This window comes from Giraffa tippelskirchi, chromosome 1 (genome assembly GCF_054371585.1).
Source record: "Giraffa tippelskirchi isolate mGirTip1 chromosome 1, T2T-mGirTip1v1.2.pri, whole genome shotgun sequence".
NCBI lineage: Eukaryota > Metazoa > Chordata > Mammalia > Artiodactyla > Giraffidae > Giraffa > Giraffa tippelskirchi.
Window position 1 is genome coordinate 15022133 of NC_137275.1, and position 22848 is coordinate 15044980.

At 37.1% G+C, this 22848-nt stretch overlaps 1 protein-coding gene across 34 annotated transcripts in view; it reads right to left on the reverse strand.

The window, feature by feature from the left end:
* Positions 1–22848, reverse strand: part of PTPN13 (protein tyrosine phosphatase non-receptor type 13) — a 209702-nt gene that overhangs the window by 58352 nt on the left and 128502 nt on the right. For 19 of the 34 annotated variants that reach the window (XM_081581525.1, XM_081581496.1, XM_081581480.1 and 16 more), the window contains 7 exons: positions 22336–22410; positions 22045–22219; positions 19706–19859; positions 19305–19443; positions 18420–18572; positions 14680–14862; positions 11580–11742 (listed from right to left, as the gene is read on the reverse strand). In XM_081581525.1, coding sequence (XP_081437651.1) covers positions 11580–11742; positions 14680–14862; positions 18420–18572; positions 19305–19443; positions 19706–19859; positions 22045–22219; positions 22336–22410 — 1042 coding nt within the window. Of the gene's footprint in view, positions 1–4535; positions 4593–6228; positions 6327–6468; positions 6881–11579; positions 11743–14679; positions 14863–18419; positions 18573–19304; positions 19444–19705; positions 19860–22044; positions 22220–22335; positions 22411–22848 lie in introns of all 34 variants that reach the window. The other 15 variants (XM_081581408.1, XM_081581373.1, XM_081581341.1 and 12 more) reach the window with 1 other exon arrangement.

Genomic DNA, 22848 nt, shown 5'->3' on the forward strand with positions numbered 1-22848 from the left:
CAGCCATGAAACTAAAAGACGCTTGCTCCTTTGAAGAAAAGCTATGACAAACCTAGACAGCATATTATAAAGCAGAGACATTACTTTGCCGACAAAGATCTGTCTAGTCGAAGCTATGGTTTTTCCATTAGTCATGTATGGATGTAAAAGTTGGACCATAAAGAAGGCTGAGTGCCAAAGAATTGATGCTTCTGAACTGTGGTGTGGCAGAAGACTATTGATAGTCCCTTGGACTGCAAGGAGATCAAACCAGTCAATCCTAAAGGAAATCAATCCTGAATATTCATTGGAAGGACTGATGCTGAAGCTGCAGCTGTAATACTTTGGCCACCTGATGTGAAGAGCCAACTCATTAGAAAAGACCCTGATGCTGGGAAAGATTGAAGGCAGGAGGGGAAGGGGACGACAGAGGACGAGATGGTTGGATGGCCTCATTGACTCAATGAAGATGAGTTTGAGCAAGTTCTAGGAGATGGTGAAGGACAGGGCACCCTGGCATGCTGCAGTCCATGGGGTCACAAAGAGTCAGACACAACTGAGTGACTGAACAAGAACATGGTCAAGTATTGTATAGCAAAGAAAGTAAAATATACAATTGAGAAAAGACAGTCTCTTTAATAAGTATTGCTTAAAAAAACTGGAATAGTGCATGTCAAATAATGAGATTAGAACATTTTCTCATACCATGTACAAAAATAAACCCCAAATTGACCAAAGACCCAAAACCATAAAACTCCAAGATGAGAACATAGGCAGAACCACATTTTGACATAAATTGTAGTAATATTTTTTTGGATATGTCTCCTCAGGCAAACGACATAAAAGCAAAAATGAACAAATAAGATCTAATTAAATTTAAAAACTTCTGTAAAGCAAAGGAAACCACTGACGTAATGAAAAGACAATCTATTGAATGAGAAAAAGTATTTTGCAAATATGACCATCAAGGGATAATATCCAAAATATATAACTCATACAACTCAATACAGAAAACATAACCAAAAAAAAAAAAAAATGACCCGAAGGCCTGAAAAGACATTTTTCCAAAGAAGACATACAAATGGTCAACAGGCACAGAAAAAGATACTTGAAATCAATAATCATCAGAAATGCAGATTAAAACCACAATGAGCTATCACCTCACACCTGTCAGAATGGCTACACGCAATAAAAGTCTACAAAAAACAAATGCCGTTGGGGGTGTGGAGAAAAGAGAATCCTCTTACACTGTTGGTGGGATTGTAAAATAGTGCAGCCACTATGGAAAACAGTATGGATGTTTCTCAAAAACCTAAAAACAGAACCCAGCAATTCCACTCCTGGGTACATATCCAGGAAAAACAAAATCACTAATTCAAAAATACACAGGTACCCCCAAAGTTCATAACAGCACAATTTACAAATATCCAAGATACAGAAGCAACCCAAGTGTCCATCAACAGAATGAATGGATAAAGAAGATGTGGTACACACACACACACACGCACACACATAAATACACAATGGAATATCACTCAGTTATAAAAAGGAATGAAATTCTGTCATTTGCGGCAATGTGCATGAACCTAGAGAATAAGAATACTGTGCTTAGGGAATTAAGTCTAACAGAAAATACATATACTGTATGATATCAGTTACATGTGGAATCTAAAATATAAAACAAATGGATGTATATAGCAAAACAGATTCACAGGTATAGAAAATAAACCAGTGGTCACTAGTGGGGAGATGGAATCAGGGAGGGTCGATAGGGGTATGGGATTAAGAAATACAAACTATCATGTATAAAGTAGATAAGCAACAAGATATATTGTACAGTAGAGGGAATTATTGCTTTGTAATAACAATAGACATTGCTTCATAATAACTTTTAATGAAGTATAAAATACTCTTCACTAAGGACTGATGTTAAAGCTGAAACTCCAATACTTTGGCCACCTGATGCAAAGAGCTGACTCACTGGAAAAGACCTGATGCTGGGAAAAATTGAGGGCAGAGAAGAGGGGGACGACAGAGGATGAGATGGTTGGATGGCATCACCAACTCAATGGACATGGGTTTCGGTGGACTCTGGCAGCTGGTGATGGACAGGGATGCCTGGCGTGCTAAGGTTCATGGGGTCGCAAAGAGTCGGACACAACTGAGTGACTGAACTGAACTGATGTTGTACTCTAGAAACTAACATATTATAAATCAACTATAGTTTTTAAAAAAGAAAAAGAGGGCTACTATACTATGTATCTTTTTTTTGAAAGGTTAAGCAACCTTCTTTTGGGGAGTGGAGAGAAATTACAATTAATCAAAGGACTAGAATCTGTTCCATATTTGTTTTATGAGATTGGAGGACTCTTGCCTTTTTTTTTTTATATTCTAAGTTTCACACTCTTTATGGGTCTCTGAAACTTGTAAAAGGCTAAGATTAAATTTTATTCATTGGTCCTTATAGTAAGTGATAAATAATTCAGTATTACCTAATGCTCATTTCTAATTTTCTCCTAATAGTCTTGACGAGCAAAGGAAAACACTGAAATTAGAATTAACAAGTCCTATATTTGACCAGTGGGCAAGTAATTTAACTTTTTAATCTTCAGTTACCTTATTTGGAAAAACATGTTTGCCATGCTCTATTATGTCAAAACTCAATTCTCAACATTAATTAATTCAGGGCTTACTTGGACAGATTCAAGGAGAATCTTGAAGAAAATATAAACTTGTCTGTAAGCCAACAGGGGAATGCCTCCATGGGAAGGTGGACTGGCCCTGCTGTAGGGGGCAGGTGGGAAAATTAAGGTGCCCAGAGCTTTAAACATAGATCCTACCCTGCACAGGCTGTTCATTTCGTATTCAGAATGTACGCTCACATTCTTTTCCGTTAGAATCTAGGTAAAGAACACATTTCAGGTTCTCATTATTGAAGCGATTATTATCCAGCTTCTTTCAAAAGTTTAGCCGGGAAAAATAATACCTACAAATAATTAGGCATTATTATTTTAGGAGACAGTCTACAGGGTGGTTTAGAGTGTGGGCTCTGGAGACAGACACCCTGCATTCGAATCACGGAACCAGCTTTTGCCAACTCCACGACGTACTGTGCACCTCAACCTCTTTGCTCTTTGGCGTCTCATATGTGAAAAGGAAACAACATTAGATCCACCTCACAGGACTGTTGTAGGGATTGAGAGCTAAACATAAGACACTTAGAAAAGTGTCTGGCACATAGTAAGCACTAAGGAACTGTCAGACAATAAGTACAACCGTTACGGACATGTTAACAACTGAGCTCTTTTAGGTACAGAGGTATTCTACCTTCAGTCCATGAAAAACATTTGGTTATCAAAAAGCTATACAACAAGGTCTTAGTAACTCATGTCCAAGTATAAGTTGACTAACTTTTTCTTTAATCGTATACCCTCAGATTTTTTGAGGATTGATACGTTAAAAACTATGAAGTGAAAAAAATCTTTATTTGTTCTGAGTATTTAAGATATTATAAAAGTAAAAAGATCTACTTTGGGACATGATTTTGCTTCCAAGAAAAATGTTCTTCTTTTGCATGTGTATTTGTATTAGAGAATGAGAATTATATAAAATAACTTACTGGGGTCTGACAGTTTTGGCCTACAAAAACAAGTTTCGTATGGTTCAACCAATATTCATGCCTTTATTTTTGCCTTGGCTCTCAGGAAAATGAGAACAAAACTTAAAGTTTCATCAAGTTTAACTATATTAATACTTTCGATTAGCATATTTGCTTCCTTCTCATCAGGCTTCTGATTATTTCAACTTTAAGAATTTAAGGGTAAAACGTAAACATTTTTGGAGAAAAAATAGTGTATACATACTGATAATAATATTCTTTAGACCCATGAAAGTTGTTAGAAAAATAAAATAATGTACATGAAAGTAACCTAAATTCTAAATATTCTGAACCCACTGACTTTCAAATCATTGCATAAAGTTTTTTTCCTACAATTCTTCTCAGATTCTCTCTAAACTCTTTACCTCAACATTTAAAGTCTTCAGATTCTCCCCAAAAGATTTATGGTAAGATTCAACGACAGTCCACATTTAGTTCTTGACCTTCACCTTGACCCCAAAATCTGAGATTCGTACATTTCCTTGAATCTGGTTATCGTCTTTGATCATACTATGTTCTTAGTCTGAAATACTTATCTATACCATTCTGCTTGAATAAATACTCCTTTTATTTCAAGATTCAGCAGAAGTATCCCTTTCAAATAACTACCTCAGTTAAAGCTCTTTTCAATCAAAATTATCTCCCATCTAAGCTATCTTAGCTCCCCAATTAGTGTCCTTATCTTGAATTTGTCACTTCACAGTAGTCTACATTATAGGTCCCTTCACATCATCAAAATGCTGAAAACCACAACTCTCCTTTGACTCCAATGTAAGGCAAGGCTTAAAATCCTTGGCATGGAATTGAAAACTATTTATTAGTAGGTCCATGACGCTCTTACAAGGTACAAGAGAAAAAATACGATGGAAATGAGGGGAAAAACATTTTGTAAACCTACCATTTTCTTTTAAGGGTACTTGGGATGAAGAATTTCCAGAACTATGCAAAGTCATTCCTGTAGTATAAATTAAATTATTAGACAGTTTAAAAATGGTCAGATATTATAAATAGAAGAAATTTATTCTGATAAAATAATAAAAATCAATAAAACATCAAGGCAGCAACAATTTCTGTTATTTATACTCAGAAATATATGTCTTCCCAGAATGAACTTTTTTAAAAACTACTTTTAATGTCCAAGTTAAGCATATCAACTTGTTCTGCATAATAAATTGAAACACAAATGTATTGTTTCTGACAATGACATTTTGATATGTCATTTATGAAATGATGAAACTAAAATGATTTTTAAAGGTGTCTGTTTAAATGTTAAAAGGAAGTTCAAAACTCAAAAAGAATGAATAATCAATCAAAAACAAAAACAGTAATTTTCTTCATGGTTGAATTTTACTTGTGCTTTTCTATGGAATATTTACTACTCAGCACCTGATATGTGATGAATTTTTACAATGAACAAAGCCTTCTTAATGAAAATAACTTAAGAGTCTATAAGAGATCTCATTATACATGAATACACTTTGAAAATTACTTTCTAAAAGATTGAACTGGTGGCTTTTTAGGCTATTTTCAATGCATAGGGTAACCTATAAGATGGAATCTTGTCTTCCAGCTATTTAAAGTTTTTTTTAACCAATTCAAATTGATGATAGTATAATCTCTGAAAGTTGTAGAAATCTATATTAATGAAGTAATGTGACTTTCTATAAATATTTAACAACTATAGTGTACAGTTCTCTTTGACTTCATTTATTCCACTTATCCCCAATCCAATTACAGGGTGAGAAAATACTTTTTTAACTCTGTGTGCTTAGGGCTAAACAGTCAAATTCAGTTCTAAGGGGGAGTTAATTAGTATTATTTAGTAAAACAACTGCAGAGGGCATCCTTGTTGATCTCTCGTCTCCCTAGTTATTTCCTATTTTGAGTAATTATTCAGACCTTTATGCTTAAATATCCAGTCTTCTAAAGGATGGATTCCCACGTTTTTCTCTTTTAAGATGCACAAAACAATGGGAATCCTTCACTGTTTATAAGGTAGTGTGTGTGTGTATCAGCAATACAAATGACTTTTGTCTAAAAGAGTTCATAGCTAGCTGGGAGAATCTGAGAAAACTTAAAGCAACTAGGAATTTCTACCTAACAACCATAGCACATTTCATAAAACTTATCTCTTTTTAGAGACAATTCCATTCAGAAAGTACCCTAAATAAACTTTTGTCCATTGTCTCCATTCAGAAAGTACCCTAAATAAACTGCTCTTTAAAACATGTCGCATTAGTGGAGTCTACTCTCACAGGCTGTAAGGAAAACCCAAAGGCTAGCCAGAGCCACGGCTCCAGGCTGTCTGGGTTCTCTCGTAAGACTGTCATGACTTTGAACTGGGACCAAGAGAAAGCAAACAGTCCATGCCATGAAGCAGTCACCTGTTAAATCAATTTTTGATTTGACTTGGTGCTTTTTATTTTTGTTTTGGTACTTTTTAAGTAGTCTAAAATTTTATATTCACAAAAAGTTTACACAATTAGGAAACAGTACCCCAAATTATAACTTCCTGGTAATTAACATTGTCTCATTCCCTTCACTATGAGCAAAGGGTACAGGAAAAAGAAGGCAAGCCGGTTTATGCTGACCTAGAACATATGCTTGACCAAGGTCTTCAAAGGATGAGGAGTCTGATTCATGTTTCCTCCTTTCGGGACTTCTATTTAAACTTGCAACAGACTTTGAACTAAAGAGGGAAAAGCAAAGGTAGGAAGGGGGCAAGTGTCAATGTAAAAAAAAATAAAATAAAGGTGAAAATAAATCATCAAAAATGAAAGTATGAAATGTAGAATTTACAAGTAGGTAGTTTGGCTTAATTATGTCCTTACTTATTGAGTTTTGTGACTCCTGCCAGAGATTCTGTATCAGATCTCGCCATCTGGTGAAGCGGTTTTCCTACCAACTCCGCAATGGTTTGTGGTGGGGGTTCCGTGTTAACACTGACATTTTTCCGGTGAGGGTAGAGAGAGGCCTGACTGAGATCGTGGTATGATTTGCTCATCCCTCTAGGCTCCCATGAGGTTTTGCCACTCTTCTCTTTTGCACTGTTTTGCAATGGCTGGTAAAGCGACAGCTCTGAGCAGGAGAGCCTCTTCAGAATCTCAGCTTGAACCGACAGAGGTCGAACGGCAAGTTTGTTCAGGGTGCTGCTGGCCAGACTACCAGTGCTGACTGCTCGTCCCATATTAAATCCTCTAACGGACTCTGCTTGGAGGTTCAGGCTCCTAAACGAAGCTCTCTCTACAAGGAAACAGGATTGCTTTACGTGACGGAAACATCATAGAACCTTTAGGAGAAGAGCTATTTTAAGAAATAGAAAAAACAGCATGCAGTTTTTACTCATTTTGATTGCCCGCGGAAGTAGGCAGCTTTCAGAGAGTGGCAATCGAGGGTTTTAACAAGGAGGTGGGAAGATCCTGGTTTCCAGACCATCTCTCCATCCTTGTAGCTTTCTCACAGCCAGGGAGGGGCCTGGTCAGCCTTTCCAACTTCAGCTAGTGATCTTCTCGGATTTACTAATGTTTAGGCTTCATTCAGGCTTGGTGACCCTGAGTTCCCAATTACAGTGTTCATTTAGAAAGGAGAATGACACTTGACAGAGAATGACATTTAACCCCAGGAGTGCCTCTGCTAAACACCAGGGAACCAAGGATGGGGAGAGGGAGAGATCAAACCTGGACAGGCCGATATGGTGAGTTCATGCCTGAAAAAAGTTGTGCAGAGGAGAGTTTTGCCCAGAGAAAACATTCTTATTATAATTTTAAAAGCTTATGGCAGATTGTGGTGATGTTTGCACAACTTGGTTAACAATGAGGATCTATGAAAAATCACTAAATTGTGCACTTAAAGTGGGTAAATTGTATGGCATGTGAATTAGATCTCAATAGAATTACTACCAAAAAAAAAACCCAAACAAACCCAAAAAACAAAAAAACCCCTGAAAAAACCCAAGGCAAAAAGCCACCCAAAAAAAAACAAAAACCTTTTATGGCAAATTTTCTGTCATTTCATTTCAATGTCAATACCACCTTCCCTTCTTGTGGACTTTTTTTCTCACAGGATGTGTTTCTTTAATTAACACTATCAATGAGCTGGGATTCTCTTTATGCTTAAATTCCTTTCAGTCTTAAATACATGTCCAAGTCTTCTTTTCGGGGCTAAATTTAGGGATACTTCCTAACAAGTAACTGACCATTCTATTTTGTGAGAGCCAATGTCATGTTAGTAGTTGAAAATTTGAGGCTATAAATGAAAGCAATGAATCACAGAATTCTGGCATCAAAATCCTTTCATGTATATAAAGGATCAGGAGCACAGAATTTCAAATGATTTGGTTGTTCATGCATTAGTAATCCATATCACAAGGCACACGCAATGGTCCCCCCATGGAAAGTACCAACCCTGTTTTGCATTCTACAGGGAATTACAGCTTGACCACTGTGTAAACAGTGGCAAAAACTTGTTTTTAAAAAGAGAATGTCAAATGCTGTTGATCTGAATCTTTAGATTCTGTTTCATTTATCTTCTAATTCCTAGGAAAATTAATAATCAGTTTCATCTCAGGCATAAACAGACAGGAAAAACACTGAAATTCTTTCATGTTCATGCATCAGAATGAAGTTTAAATAAACATGTCTCACTGTTACCAGGAAAATTCATCATTTCTTCTCTGAAGTAGAAGTGGACAGGAAGTTAAAACACGATAATAAAAAAAAGACTTTGGTTTTAAAATTCCCAGAATAATCTTAAGCTTAAAATAGATTTTTTTTCCCCTTAGAACAGATAACATTAATTCTATTTTCTTTGAAAGCAGAGTTTATTCAAAAGTGCAAAACTGAGTCTTACACAGATTCAGCTGCTGGGAAATGTCTCTCTACCAATACATTTCCTTACCCTGAAGGAAATGTAGACAAATTTTAGCAGGAATAGGATTAGACAGTTCAGCTTAGGTTATGTCTGTTTTGTAAACATACCAAGGATGATGCTATTCAAATCCATTCATAGCTCACTCCTGGGCAGAACTTAAAATACGGCACATAATTCATGGAATAGATTAATAAACCAACCACTTATCTACTGTCCTACTGCTTTTCACCTGGAACGGACTCTAACAAGGACCGCCAGGATGGGAAGGACATTAGAACGAAACTAACATCCTATTACTAACGTTTCAAATTTGAACTCAAAGGCCACACTCAGTCTGCAATCTACATGATTCTATTGTCTCTTGTACTTGTTTTGTATTTCCTTATATCATCAACTTAATTGTATGCTCTTTGGAGGAGATAGGCTTCATTTATTTTTGTTAACCCATAGCACCTAGCAGAGTGTCTTTAAGTAGTAAGTGCTCAGTAAATGATTATTAATCTTAACTTAATTCCATGCAAATTAGTTCTTTGGAAAGTTATCAAAAAGAAAGAACACTGGATTAGGAATTAAGAGATCAGGGTCCAGTCTTCTTTGACCTCTAACTATGAGGTGAAGTGAGACACTGTTTTCTCTGAACCTATTTTCTCAGCAGTAAAATTTTGGGCTTAATGGCTTGTGAGGTTCTAGAAAGAAACTATATTCTATGATGCTAAAAAAGCAATATACACTTGTGAGCCCCCATCAACCTCCTATAGATTACACCAGTTATTTTCACTTGTCTAGTACAGACAGTTAAGTAGGCAGATAGTTACTTCTAAGCTGATTCCAAGCAGAAAATAATTCCTTTGAAAGCTTATCAAAATCAGGGAACAGATGTAGCTAATACCGCCTTAAAGTCCTTTAACATTTGAGTTAAGGATACACAGTTGTGTTCCAAGGAGCAAAACAGATTCGTTGAACATATTCACGACATGGTTGAAGAAAACAAGACTTTGAAAAATCAATTACTTTCCTAAGGTCATTCTACTACTACTATTGCTTCTACTACTACTAGCACTATTATTACTAGTGGTGAAAGTGAAAGTCACTCAGTCATCTCCAACTCTCTGCAACCCCATGGACCGTAGCCTGCCAGATCCCTCTGTCCATGGAATTCTCCAGGCCAGAATACTGGAGTGGGTAGCTGTTCCCTTCTCCAGGGGATCTTCCCAACCCAGGGACTGAACCTAGATCTCCCGCATTGCAGGCAGATTCTTTACCATCTGAGCCACCAGGGAAGCCCCTTTACTAGTGGTAGCTGTGGTAAAACAATGTTGAATATGGTGATGAAATAATGATAATATTTATTCAATACTTATTATTCTGTGCCAGGCACTTTTACATGCATGAACTCATTTCATCTTCACAATAACCTTATGATGCCGGTACTACCACTATGATGATCATTTTACAGATGGGGAACTAAGGCAGAGAGTTTGAATGGCCTGACCATGGTTTCAGAGCTTGCAAGTTTATATAGTGTGGTTTGAACACTGGCAGTGTTCTTCCATAGTCCATGTTCTTAACTACGACACTCTATCACTGAAATGTTGAGGGTGGAAGGCTGGCTTCATGGTTTTGACTCTTCACTACAGCACACTGTACCACCATCTATTATGATGTAACCCTCAATTGTTCAATTATGATTTGTATTGAATAGAATATTAGTCCAAGTAGGAATACAGGTAGCTCTAATAAGGATAATTTTCCTATCCTTTGAAAATACATAAGCGCATACACACTTTTTAGCAGAGCAAAGTAGGGAAGGAAAAGGAACAATAAGATCACAGTAGTAGTAGTTATCATATTGTAGCATGCATAAAAATCATTACTGAGGAAAGCCTGTTAAAATGAAGATTCCAGTGACCAAATGCCCAAAGATTGCGATTCACTAAGTTTCAGGTAGGTTTCTGGAATCTTCATTTTTAATAAGTATACAGTCCCTACCATCTTCATTCTGAAAAGGTGAGAAACATCTATTCAAAGGCTGCCATCACCCAAGTCTGACCCTACAGGGAATATATCTTTCTGTAAGATTTTCAGACAGGAAAAAGTTTGGTAAAGAATTCATAGGGCTCTACTGCACAAAGTTATCAGTGCTATCGTATTTAATTTTTTAATCAAATTCTTCAGAATGCTTCACTAAAGTCTCTAAGAACTGACTGTGCAGAACTAGACTTTCTATAACCTTAATCTCTACACGTGGCCTTGCAGAGTAAGCTTTAAATATTTCAGCTCTGATTATTTTCAGAGCTAAACTAGTTTCTTCTGTTGGTTCCTTTTCAAAAGGAAAATGAAATCACTCTCCTGAGCGCTCACATTGGGCACTATAAGTTCACGTTAATCTCAGAACAGGGATGTGATCAAGTTCAACAGAAATTAATGATCCCTAAAACTGTTAACGGTACGTAACTCCCCTTGCTCCCTGCCTAGTTTCCCATGTTACTCCCTCATCTGGAGAGTCCTTCCCTTTATCTTCAATCTACTTAACTATTTTTGTCCTTCAAACTTCAATTCAAGAGCCACTACTCTCATACTTTCTCCTTTGATCTCCCTTTCCTCCTGTAATGTAGACCACAGAGGCTGTGCAACATACTGCTGCTGCTGCTGCTAAGTCGCTTCAGTCGTGTCTGACTCTGTGTGACATAACCTGTTCTTAAAACCTTGACCCTCTCGTGTGTATTACCGTTTCACGTATATTGATCTTACCTTCCCAAACAGTGTGTGAGCTTACTATGGGTAGAGAATATGACTGAAAATTTTACAGTATTTATTTATACATCAGCTAGCCTAACGATAAGCCCAAAATAGTTCAACAGGTACTCGCTGACTCATCAGGGCTGTTTGTTTTCAAAATATCCATGAAGTTGATGCCTTGGCTTCATTTATGACACCTTTATGAACTCGACTCAGTCATTTGACATCTACGTACCTTGTCATTTTCATCCTAAACATGCAAGTCCTTTTAAAGTTTGTGGCAAAAATCATGCATTTACCCCGGAGTCATGTGACACAGTTTGCTCCTCCTTACCAATATCCTGGGCATCTTGGTTGCTCTGTCTTGCTCTCATTTGCAGCTGGAACTTATGCTGGGAAGAGCAGAGGTGTAGCAGGTACTGGCATATCTTACTGTTGTCTGTCTGGAAGGCGTGCTTTATTCCATCTGAAGTATTCTGCAATGTGATTTTCTTTTTCTGCAATATTAATCAGGGGTATTAAAAATTAGGATATTTCCCCATTTAAAAACAATTCTAGAAACAATAACGAGTAAATTGAGACATTATTTTTATTTCACATTATTAGGCATGCATATTCATTGACCTATATCTAATATAAATATAGAAAAATATAATCCTGTATTGTTAGAAATTCAGAAAATAAATGAAATTAATATAGTATTGTTTGCCACTTTTAGAAATTGTAGCTTAAGTCCAACTATATAAACTGTATACAAGCCATCAACAAAGGACTTCCCAGGTGGTGCAGTGGTAAAGAATCTGCCTGCTACTGCAGGGGACAGAAGATATGTGGGTCTATCCTTGGGTTGGGAAGATCCCCTGGAGGAGGAAGTGGCAACCTCACTCCAGTATTCTTGTCTGGAAAGTTCCACGGACAGAGGAGCCTGGCAGGCTACTCCATGGGGTCGCAAAGAGTTGGACATGACTAAGTGACTTAGCACGTATGCATGGAGCCATGAGCAAGGGAAACAGTTTCCTTTAAAGATTATTGATATTTTGAGTTTACTGCAATGTTTACAAACACCAGAGCTGTTTGAAGAAATGACAAGAAATATATGTTCTAATCCTTTGGATAAAGAAAATGAAGTTCATCAAAAACTGGTATAATATCCAACAATAAGAACTGTGATTTAGTCAAGAAAAATCTTGGTGGCATAAAGGCTGGGCTAGAAAATGTGGGAAATTATGGAAAATGTTGGAATATAAAAGCATCAGATAATGTAACTGCTGGGCTCAGAGATGAAACACATCAATATTTAGAGACAGTGATTCTTGCTAAATTCAAGGAAAGGAAGAGAACCACAAATCACTTGTACCTCCCTGTTTCTTAAAAAATGAATGTCTTTCATATAAGAGGACATCTTAATACTGTGACTTATGTGCTGGCTTGCAGCGATCCATATGCCTTAAAAGATGCCGTAAAGACTAGCATTCATCATGCCAGGGATCTAAGACTAATGTCTCTGGAGAATGGCTCAAGCCCAGTTAGATTCTGCTGTAGCTCCCAGCTTCTTCTACTCTATAAATTATTCCCTCTATTTCATGTCCTTTGTCTTTATGTCAAATGCAGAAATATGCTCAGACAAGTCAAATTTCACAGGCTCACAAAAGATGTAACAGAGTATTACTCAAACTCTGTTATGAAGAGATGGCAAGTGCCATCTCTGTGATTCCTGGTCTTAAAAACAAAATAAGAGTATTAAATTCTTGCTAGATGTTGTTACCAATGAGGTCTGGGGGTCACTGTTCGCTCTGTTAAAAAAAAAAAAGGAGGTCAGCAAGTATTAGAGAGGAGTTCAAGACACAGCAGCACCAGACTAGCATCCTGACCACCAGGAGTCTACGTAGTAACTCTTCAAATAGTTGGGGAACTTTCTTCCTAACAAACATTGCCCGTTACCACTACCAAGTAATTTCCAAGGATGTTGAACTCCACTGCTGTACGGGTTTGAAACAAATCATAAGAATATTGGTTCTAAATGTTAACTGATGGATGGACAAGAAATGTGCCTAGGGGAACTCAGTGGTAAGAGATGAGAAGGGAAAAGGGTCACTTTCCCATCTTCAGAGGCCAGTGGAAGAAAAAAAGGAGAGTTTAAAAAGAGAGCTCTGTGCTAGTGAGAACTTCATGATAAATAAGTGCTGTTGAAGATGGGAATAGTTTGTGGGGAAATGTGGTTTATTCTTTAATACTAGAGATCTTTAAAAATGAGCTCATCAGAGTTTGTTCTATTTTTATTGCAGGGCTGATGTGACAGCTGGCAAATGACAGAGTGCTGAATACTGGATGATTATTTGATTTGCTGCCTTTTCAAAACTGGTCCATATTAGATTTATTTTTAATTAATCTACAGTTTCTTCTAGGCCCTTGCTCTGCCAGCATTTCCATTGGGAAAGGCAAATTAAACGAAGGTAATTTCCTGGTCTTGACAATCTTGGGAAGATAAGGACGGTCTGGGCTTTCCTGAGAGAATACATTATTATCTGGTTATCTTAGTGGTAACTCTGGGTTTCACAGGAAACCAATCAACTAACCAGACTGAAATTAGAACTGATTTCAAAGTTCTCTAGTTTGAAGATTATCCAGAGTCAGTTGGGAGCTTCACGTTGTATCCTTATAAACCATTGTTGTTGTCACTAAGTTGTTTCTGACTCTTTGTGACCCCATGGACTGCAGCACACCAGGCTCCTCTGAGCCTGAGACCATATTTCAGCCAAAATATATACTAAAGATGTCAGTAGTCCCTGAACACGCTTAGGGAAACAGATACCTGAACAGATTTTTGGTTTACTTTTGGGGTTTACTAATGGCACATCAATGTTCAGATTTTCCATCTACACCCAAAATCAAATATGCCTCACTATCTTTCATAAACATGATTTTCTAAAAAGCGCTTTCCTAACTTTATCTCCAGAGACTATACCCTAAAACTGAAAACTGTAGAAAATCCTGAGGCTGATTTTAAAAGCCAGTAAACCTCTGGACCACTGAGACTCAAATACGGTTGTTGTGAGGGGCCTATTACTGAGCTAGACCAAGTTCACTGCGGTTGAAGTAATTATCAATCTTAAATATATTAGTAGGTTTTCTCCATGTGAGAAGTTCTGAATTAACAGAGAAGTCAACTTGGTTGTAATTTAACTAAAGTTAACTGAGCATATAACTAGCAAAGAATTCTTTTAAAAATCACCTCCTGAGGAAACCAAAAACAAAATCTCAATAATATTTCCTACAACCAAGAAAGAAGAGTTAAATAGTATTAAGACATAAAGATAAGCCCTACTGAATGCTAGGGTCTAAAGTTCATTTAAGGAAAGTCAATTAATATGTTACACTGGACATCAGCAACACCTATTTAAACGGAGAATCAGAAGAGGTTAAAATGGACATACGGAAAAAGAAATCTTCTTGGTTTCCCGCCATGGAAAGCGAAGGACCAGTGTGCGAACTCCATTGTGAACCTCAAACACAAGGACACCTTTAGAACAGACTCCAAGCAGTATTCCCGTTTGTGACTTTTTCTCAGGGTGCACCCGGTGAAAATGAACTCCATATTCTGTCAGTCTTTGGCAGACCTATTGGAACAATACCATAATATAGCAATACACCTTGGCAAAAGGTGACGCAAAGAATCAGTAGCTGTGTTAGTGTTGTTTAATATGGAAAGGATAGTCTCCTAAACAAATATTGCTGGAATTGGAAATTCACATGCCAAGAAAATGAATCTTGACCCTTACTTTACCAATACATGAAAATTACCCCCAAAACGATGAGACTTAAATATGATAAAATTCATATTTTAGTTATAATTTATAATTATAATTTATAGCTAAAAACCATAAAATTTAGAAAATCTTCATGGCTGTGAGTTAGACAAAGATTTCTAAGATGGGTATAAAAAGTAGGAAGCATAGAAGAAAAAATTGGTAAACTGAAACTTCGTTACCATTAGAAGCTTTTGCTCTTCAAAAGTCATTGATAAGAAAACAAAGGTAAGTCACAGACCAGGAATATATATATGCAGAATATACATCTGATAAAGGAATTGCATCTACAATATACAAAGAACATGTACTTCTCAACAAAAAAACACATATCCAGATACAAAAATGGGCAACAGATTTTATTAGACACTTCAACAAAGAATATATATGAACAACAAATAAACACATAAAACAATGCTGAAAATAACAGTAATTAGGGAAATACAAATTAAAACCACAATTATATACCTCTACTTACCTACTTTAATAGCTAAAAAGAAAAAAAAACCCTGAACATACCAAGTGCTATTCAGGGTACAGAGCAACTGGAAATTCCATACGTTACTGGCAGTAGTGCAAAACTGTACAACCACTTGAGAACAATTTGGTAACTTTGTAGAAGTTAAACACACACTTACTGTAGATCCCAGCAAACCTAATATTAAGTATTCACTCGAGAGAAAAAAAAAAACAAAACCATATGTTCATGCAAAAAGGAGTCAATGAATGTTGACAGCAGCTTTATATCCATCAACTAAAGAAACGGTAAACAAAAATTGCTGCTTATCTATACAACAGGAAACTACTCAGTCGCAAATAAGCAAACTACTATACACACCACGGGTGGTGGCGCTAGTGGTAAAGAATCCCCCTGCCAGTGCAGGAGATGCAGGAGACTTGAGTTTGATCTCTGGGTCAGGAAGAACCCCTAGAGGAGGGCATGGCAACCCACTCCAGTATTCTTGCCTGGAGAATCCCATGGACAGAGGAGCCTGGCGGGCTACAGTCCATGGGGTCGCAAAAGAGTCAGACACGACCAAGTGACTGAGCACCATACGCACCACACCATAGATGAATCTCAAAAGTATTATTTTAAGTAAAAAGAGGCACACAGAAGACTAGGTGATATATGATTCTTTCAATGAAATCCTAGAAGAGAAAAAATGATGGTGACAGAGCACAGATCAGTAGTTGCCAGAGGTTAGGAGTGGGGGAAGGGAGTGGCTAGAGAGCAACATGAGGGAACTTTCTGGTTATGTTGGGGGCTGGCAAACTTTTTATTTAACGGGCTAAATATTTTAGGCTTTGTGGGTCATATGATATCTGTTGTAGATACTTAACTCTGCTGTTGCAGTGTGAGTGCAGATACAGACCACATGGAAACAAATACGTTTGGCCAAGTTCCAATAAAGCTTTACTTACAAAACAGGCAGGCCACAGTTTGCTAACCCATGCTCTTGATCATGAGTGTGGAGTGGTTGCTCAACTGTATGCTGTTGTTTAGGCGCTCAGTCGTGTCCAACTCTTTTGCAACCTCATGGACTGTAGTCCGCCAGGATCCTCTGTCCATGGGATTCTCCAGGCAAGAACACTGGAGTGGGTTGCCATTTCCTTCTCCAGGGGATCTTCCGGACCCAGGGACTGAACCTGTGTCTCCTGCATTGGCAGGTGGGTTCTTTACCGCTCAGCCAGGAAAGCCCTGCCCAACTAACTGTACATGTATCTTCAAAACTCACTGAATCGAACCTTTAAAAGCGGTCAGTTTTATTACATGTAAATTATACCTCAATAAAGCAGATTTACAAAAAGAAAAAATTTTCAAAGGCTATAATATGATATGTAACAGAAGGGTAACCTTGGAAGGGTATATTAATGAGATTAAACAAATTCTTATGTTAGAAGAAGCATGCTCAAGCTAAAGAGAAAAGGAGGAACAGGATACGTTATTAGCAGGAGAAGGGCAACCTGCTATGCACTAAGCACACGACTTAGAGAGGGACACCTGAGATTCAGAGAGGTTTTAAGTACATTGTCCACGTTCACCCGGCTGGCTGAAACAGGAAGTCAAACCAAAGACTGTCTGAAAATCCCCACGCAGAATCGTCCCACTGTGCTCACGTCTTCTACCTTTGCTGACAAAAACATAACTTGATACTTATTTCCTGCAAGTGTAAAAAATGTAATAACTGAGGGAAAAAAAATAAGCACATAATGTAATGTCTTTAAACGTAGACTCACCTTAAACAAAAACAAACCATGAATCCTAGATTAAATGTGGTGTGAGTCTGTGAATGAAACCCTTTCACAGGTATTTGTAGGGCTGGGAAACCTGGCTCCCTTATTACAGAGCAGCAAGGTTAAGGAACATTATTACATCCTGGGGAGCAGTAAGGCAAGAATGTTCTGAAGTTTCTCTTCTCAACAGAGTGTTATCATATATTTGTTATTCATATTGAAGCACTATCTTTTCTAATCATAAATGCACTATTATACATCTGATTTCCCCCGTGGTTCAGTGGTGAAAGAATCCACCTGCAATGCAGGAGATGATGGTTCCATCCCTGGGTCAGGAAGATCCCTTGGAGGAGGGCTTGGCAGCCCACTCCAGTATTTTTGCCTGGAGAATCCCATGGACAGAGAAACCTGGCAGGCTATAGTCCACAGAGTTGCAAAGAGTTGGATACGACTGAAGCGACTGAGCAAACACACACACACACACATGCATCTGAGGTCTTATAGGTAGCTGGTGGCAGAACCAGAGATATAAATCACTTTTTCTAACACCCAGTCCCCTGCATGAATTAGTTGGCATTAATGGAAAGACTAGTTTTTAGAAGATTTAATTGAACCTTACGTTTTTTTTTTCCAAAAAAGCAAAACAACTCTAGAATTAGTTTGAACTTGCCCCTCTTATTTAGACAGTCACACAATTGTTTATTCTTTACAACACATCTTGATTTTTTCTTTTTTAAATTATGGAAGTATAATAACACATTTACAGGAGACTTGGAAAATACCTAACAAAATTATACATAGTTTCACTATATATTACATATATATCTTGATTCTGAGAGTATAAAAAAAGGATAAAAGAATATAATCCCTACTCAGATAGACATGGGTTCAAATCACAGTTGTGATCCACATTCCAGCCATTGACTTTGGGAACACTATGTCTCTTCTCTGACCCTCAGTTCCCTCTTTTACAAAATGAGAATTAAAATACTATAGATTTAGCCAGGAAGAAATAAGAGGAGATGAAGCACACAGCCTCAGGTATCGGCACCTGAGTTTTTAGATATATGGTCTCCAACATTTCTTGTTTACTTTAAAAAAATAGTTTATCATTTGTAATCTGGCATGCTTACCTTTAAAAATTCTAACTCTGTCTCTTTTTCAGAAGCTCCCATGTAGGTGTTGTGCAATTTGGGTAACTCTTCTTTAATATAGGACAAATCAAGTTTCTCCATCACTCTTGGAGGCAAGTAATGTTCCAGTCTAAAATATGACACACCATGAACCTAGAAAGGAGAGTGGTTTGGTAAGAAAGTCTGTGTGCTCTCTTCCTCCAGTCTTAAAGTTCTTGCCTCACCCAAGAGATCAGGTAGTCCTGTTCACACTTCTCTCTGAGAAGGGAGTTTCAGAAAAAGTACAGCAGTCTTTCTCTTTTATTCAGTGAGGCAGAATAGAAAGACTGAACTGATTGGAAGCTTGAGGAAAGACTGACAATCTCAGACCAAATGTAAACCAAATGTCACTAAAGTTAAGGGTTACTGTTGTGAAGGATGCTACTTGAGTGGCACAGTCTCTTCCAACTCCCTGCTTCCTCCCAGGTCCATGTATATTCAGGCACACTTGGCCTTGAACATGTGTTCCCATACAGAGAGCTCTGCTAGGTTCTCAGCCACAAGGATCCATGTGCAAGGTGGAAGACCCCTTGGATCCAGATTTGGCTGGAAACCCTTATGTCTAGTATCTGTGAGTTAGAAACAGGGAGATAGGAGGGTAAGTGCTAGATACCCCAAAACTCTGAAATGGGATAATTTTAAAAAGAAAGAAAGAAAGAAATCCCACACTATATGATTTTAAATAACCAATATACAAGGGAAACTTTGTCATTCTGAGGCACTGAACTAGCCTCAAAAATCTCCGGATCTAAACAGTAAACACTCAACTAGGTTCAGTCTTTAACCATGCTGAGGGTAAGAACACCAATGCAAAATATTTGTCCTGAAGAAAAAAATAAATCGTACCTCTGGTTGATAATCCCCATACTCAGCTTGGAGAGCCAAGGATGCTAGCAATAAAGAAGTCTCATCATCACAGTGTATCCTCTCCTCCAAGATGTCTTTTCGCAGCTGAAGATAATACTGATGACAGGTAAGAGTGTGTCTGGGAAAATAAATACACACACAAAACATCCAGGCTATTGATCTTGAAGCCTGGGTGACTTTTCTTATTGGCATATAACTTTAGTTGTCAAGATGGCTTCTGATTAAGCATGAGAAATGAATAAACGATGTGGAAAGAAATATTTCTTTTATGATAAAGAAGACTTTATCATTGGTCAGAAGCAAATAATTCAGTATCAGTAAACTCAAGGGTCAAAAGACCAGGGGCCAAAAGAGAAACAGAGAAACTCTTGTGTACTCACTGTATCAGACTAACATCATCCATGAAAAATTTAATTCGGAAAAACAAAGTAAAGTTAACGGAGGCTTTGCTCTTTTTCTTTGGTTCTTCTTTCCATCCCTCTGGGGCCACTTTGGTTAATTTTAGATCAGAATCAACAAAGAAATACTCATTATCTAGAACAGAATGAGAGATACTCAGATAAAACAAAAATACTTTCATGTTGCCTTTTAATTTCTTCATTTTGTGGTCAGACTTGCACAAAAACAGTTTCACACTGTTAACAGGATTGTTAAGAAATGTGGCAGGGAATTCTGATACACTGCTACGGATGGCAGGCAGTATGGCTCTCTTGAGAACAGAGAGAACTGGAGTCAACTGCTGGCCACATCGTTTACTACCTGTGAGATACTGAGTAAATTATGTAACCTATCCAGACATCAGTGTTCTTGTCTGTAAAATCAGGATAGTGCTAATTTCTGCTTTTTAGGGTTGTTGTAGAGATCAAATGACATAATGGATATAAAACACTTGGTAGTTTAAAGCATGTGGCAAGTGGTAAGCATTCAATAAATATTAGCTAGTATTTGTTATATTTGAGCTACCACTGAAACCGAGGAGGAACAATAACCATCATTTTACTTTTAGCTTTCATCTCATCATTTAGCTTGACTCTCCAAATGGAAGATTAGTCAGTAAAATCTGACTTATCCAGCATATTTAAGAAATTGGGTACAATTTAAATAAAAATTCTGACTAATTGAATATTTTTATATAGATAGTATTACATGTTTATGTGTTTTCCAGGTGGTGCTAGTGGTAAAGAATCTGCCTGCCAATGCAGGAGATGCAAGAGACGTGGATTCGAACCCTAGGTGGGGAAGATTCCCTGGAGTAGGAAATGACAACCCACTCCACTATTCTTGCCTGGAAAATTCCATGGACAGAGGAGCCAGGCGGTTAATAGTCCATGGAGCCGCAGAGAGTTGGACTCGACTGAGTGACTGAGCACTTATTACATGATTAGTCTAAAATTGCAATTAGTAAAGTGAGAGAACATCAGCACACACTAAATGAGTATTTATTGGATGATTTTACAAAATCAATTATTTGTTTTTAAGAAACAAGAATTCAATAAACTAAGTTGAAAGACATTTCTTGTATGAAGAAGGCAGCATTATCCTGATCTTGAAGGGTTTCAGGGTGATTTGATCCTTCAATTGTAATTTATTGTATTTTGTTGTCAAGCTTTTTAAATTTTGAGGTAAACAGGAATCTGAAATATTAAAAAGTAATTATAAATATAGTAACTTATTAAAGAAATGTTTATTAAAACCCAACTCCAAAGGGTTTCTTATTGCTATGGCAATTCTAATCGATAAATAGCAGCAGCTTCTACTGAATCTGTGTTCTGAGACCACAGTGGTTGTGAATGGCAAAGGTCAGTGGATGTAATGTTTAAAAAATGTGAAAAGACTTTCTTTCAGTCATCAACTGATAACATTTAAGAAAGACACTGTCTCCACAGAGAGCAAGAGAGCAGTGAAAAAGCAAATCTAATAAATGATTAACACTGGTGGAATCTGAATAAAGAGTACTGGGGAATTTTTTGACTATTCTTGAAAATTTTTCTCCATGTCTGAAATTCCGTAATAAGAAAATATCTTAATGCTGTCTTTGTGAATAAATTTTCTATTTCTAACAAATACTTAAATTTGTATCAAAAAAAAAAAGAAGAAAGGCATTGTGTGTTTCTTGGAGAGTAAGGTGAAGGAGTTGACATGGATATTCGGAAATAGGGTCTTGCTATATATTCAAACTCACATTAGCAGGATACTGATTTCTAAAGTACATATACAGGTAAAATAATGATCCCCAAAATATAACAATTAAAATCTATTATATAGCCAATGCCAGAGAAAAATCTTCATGGCTGGGTACAGAAGATGCTAAAAAGACACAGCTATTAATACAATGCACCTAGTTAGGAAATGAACGAGAGTTCCTAACTCCTACTTCTCAATGCTGACATATCCATGTAGTTAATATTTCCCAAGGGCTTCCCTGGTGGCTCAGTTGGTAAAGAATCCACGTACAATGCAGGAGACCTGGGTTCAATCCCTGGGTCAGGAAGACCCTCTGGAGAAGGAAATGGCAACTCACTTCAGTATTCTTGCCTAGGAAATCCCATGGACAGAGGAGTCTGGCGAGCTACAGTCCATGGGATCGCAAACAGTTGGATATGACTTAGCGACTAAACCACCACCAATATTTCCCAAAAGAAGGTTAGGTAGAACAGGTGTAGGAGGTCACTGTTGCCAGGTTTCCATACTCTACCCTGAATTTAAAATGTCTTGGTACCTTTGAGGGTAGCTAAGGCAAACAAATGATGTTCCACTAAGCCAATATGGGCCACAACCATATCAAACACATCTTTACATATTGTTTTCGTATCACAAGTCAGTTCCAGTCTCTGTCCACTTAGAAGCATTATGTTTATTTTTCTTCGGTTATCTTCATTCTTCCCTTTCTTGGTCTACAATTGAATAAAATGAATGACAGTTATCAATGTAAACATTATAAGAATTTTAACTGTTTAAAAAATCATTACCAAAATTATTTTCTCAGTGACAAAGTGGTTTTATTACTTACGAGGATAGATCGTGGCAAATCCAAAGATATAAATGGTTCAATTGTCATTTTCACAAACTCAGGACCAAAGAAATTCTGTGAATCATAGAAGAGGAATCAGTAGTTATTATCACTTATTCTAGCTCTTTCCTTGAAAGGAAAATAATGTAATAATAGCAAACTACATGTAAGGGAAACAAATGTATAACTATCAATAAAGAGGTACAGCAGAATTATCAAGAACAAGGCTGGAATGTGCCTTACACTGTAAATAGAAGTTTTATCAGCTTCGAAGTCTACCAGAGGTGTAAAATATAAAGCCCAGCTTTATGCTGTTTTGCATAAATAAAGCTTTTCACGTTTTGGACTCCAGGTAGACCCAAACTCTCTCTCTCAAAAAAAAAAAAAGCAGTCTCATTTATTGAAGTAATATAGGGTTATCAAGTTTATATAAGGATTTGGTTTTCTATTGCTAATGTGAAAAATAATTGAATATCTTATTATTTCAGAGAGTGATATTCAATTTGTTCTAAA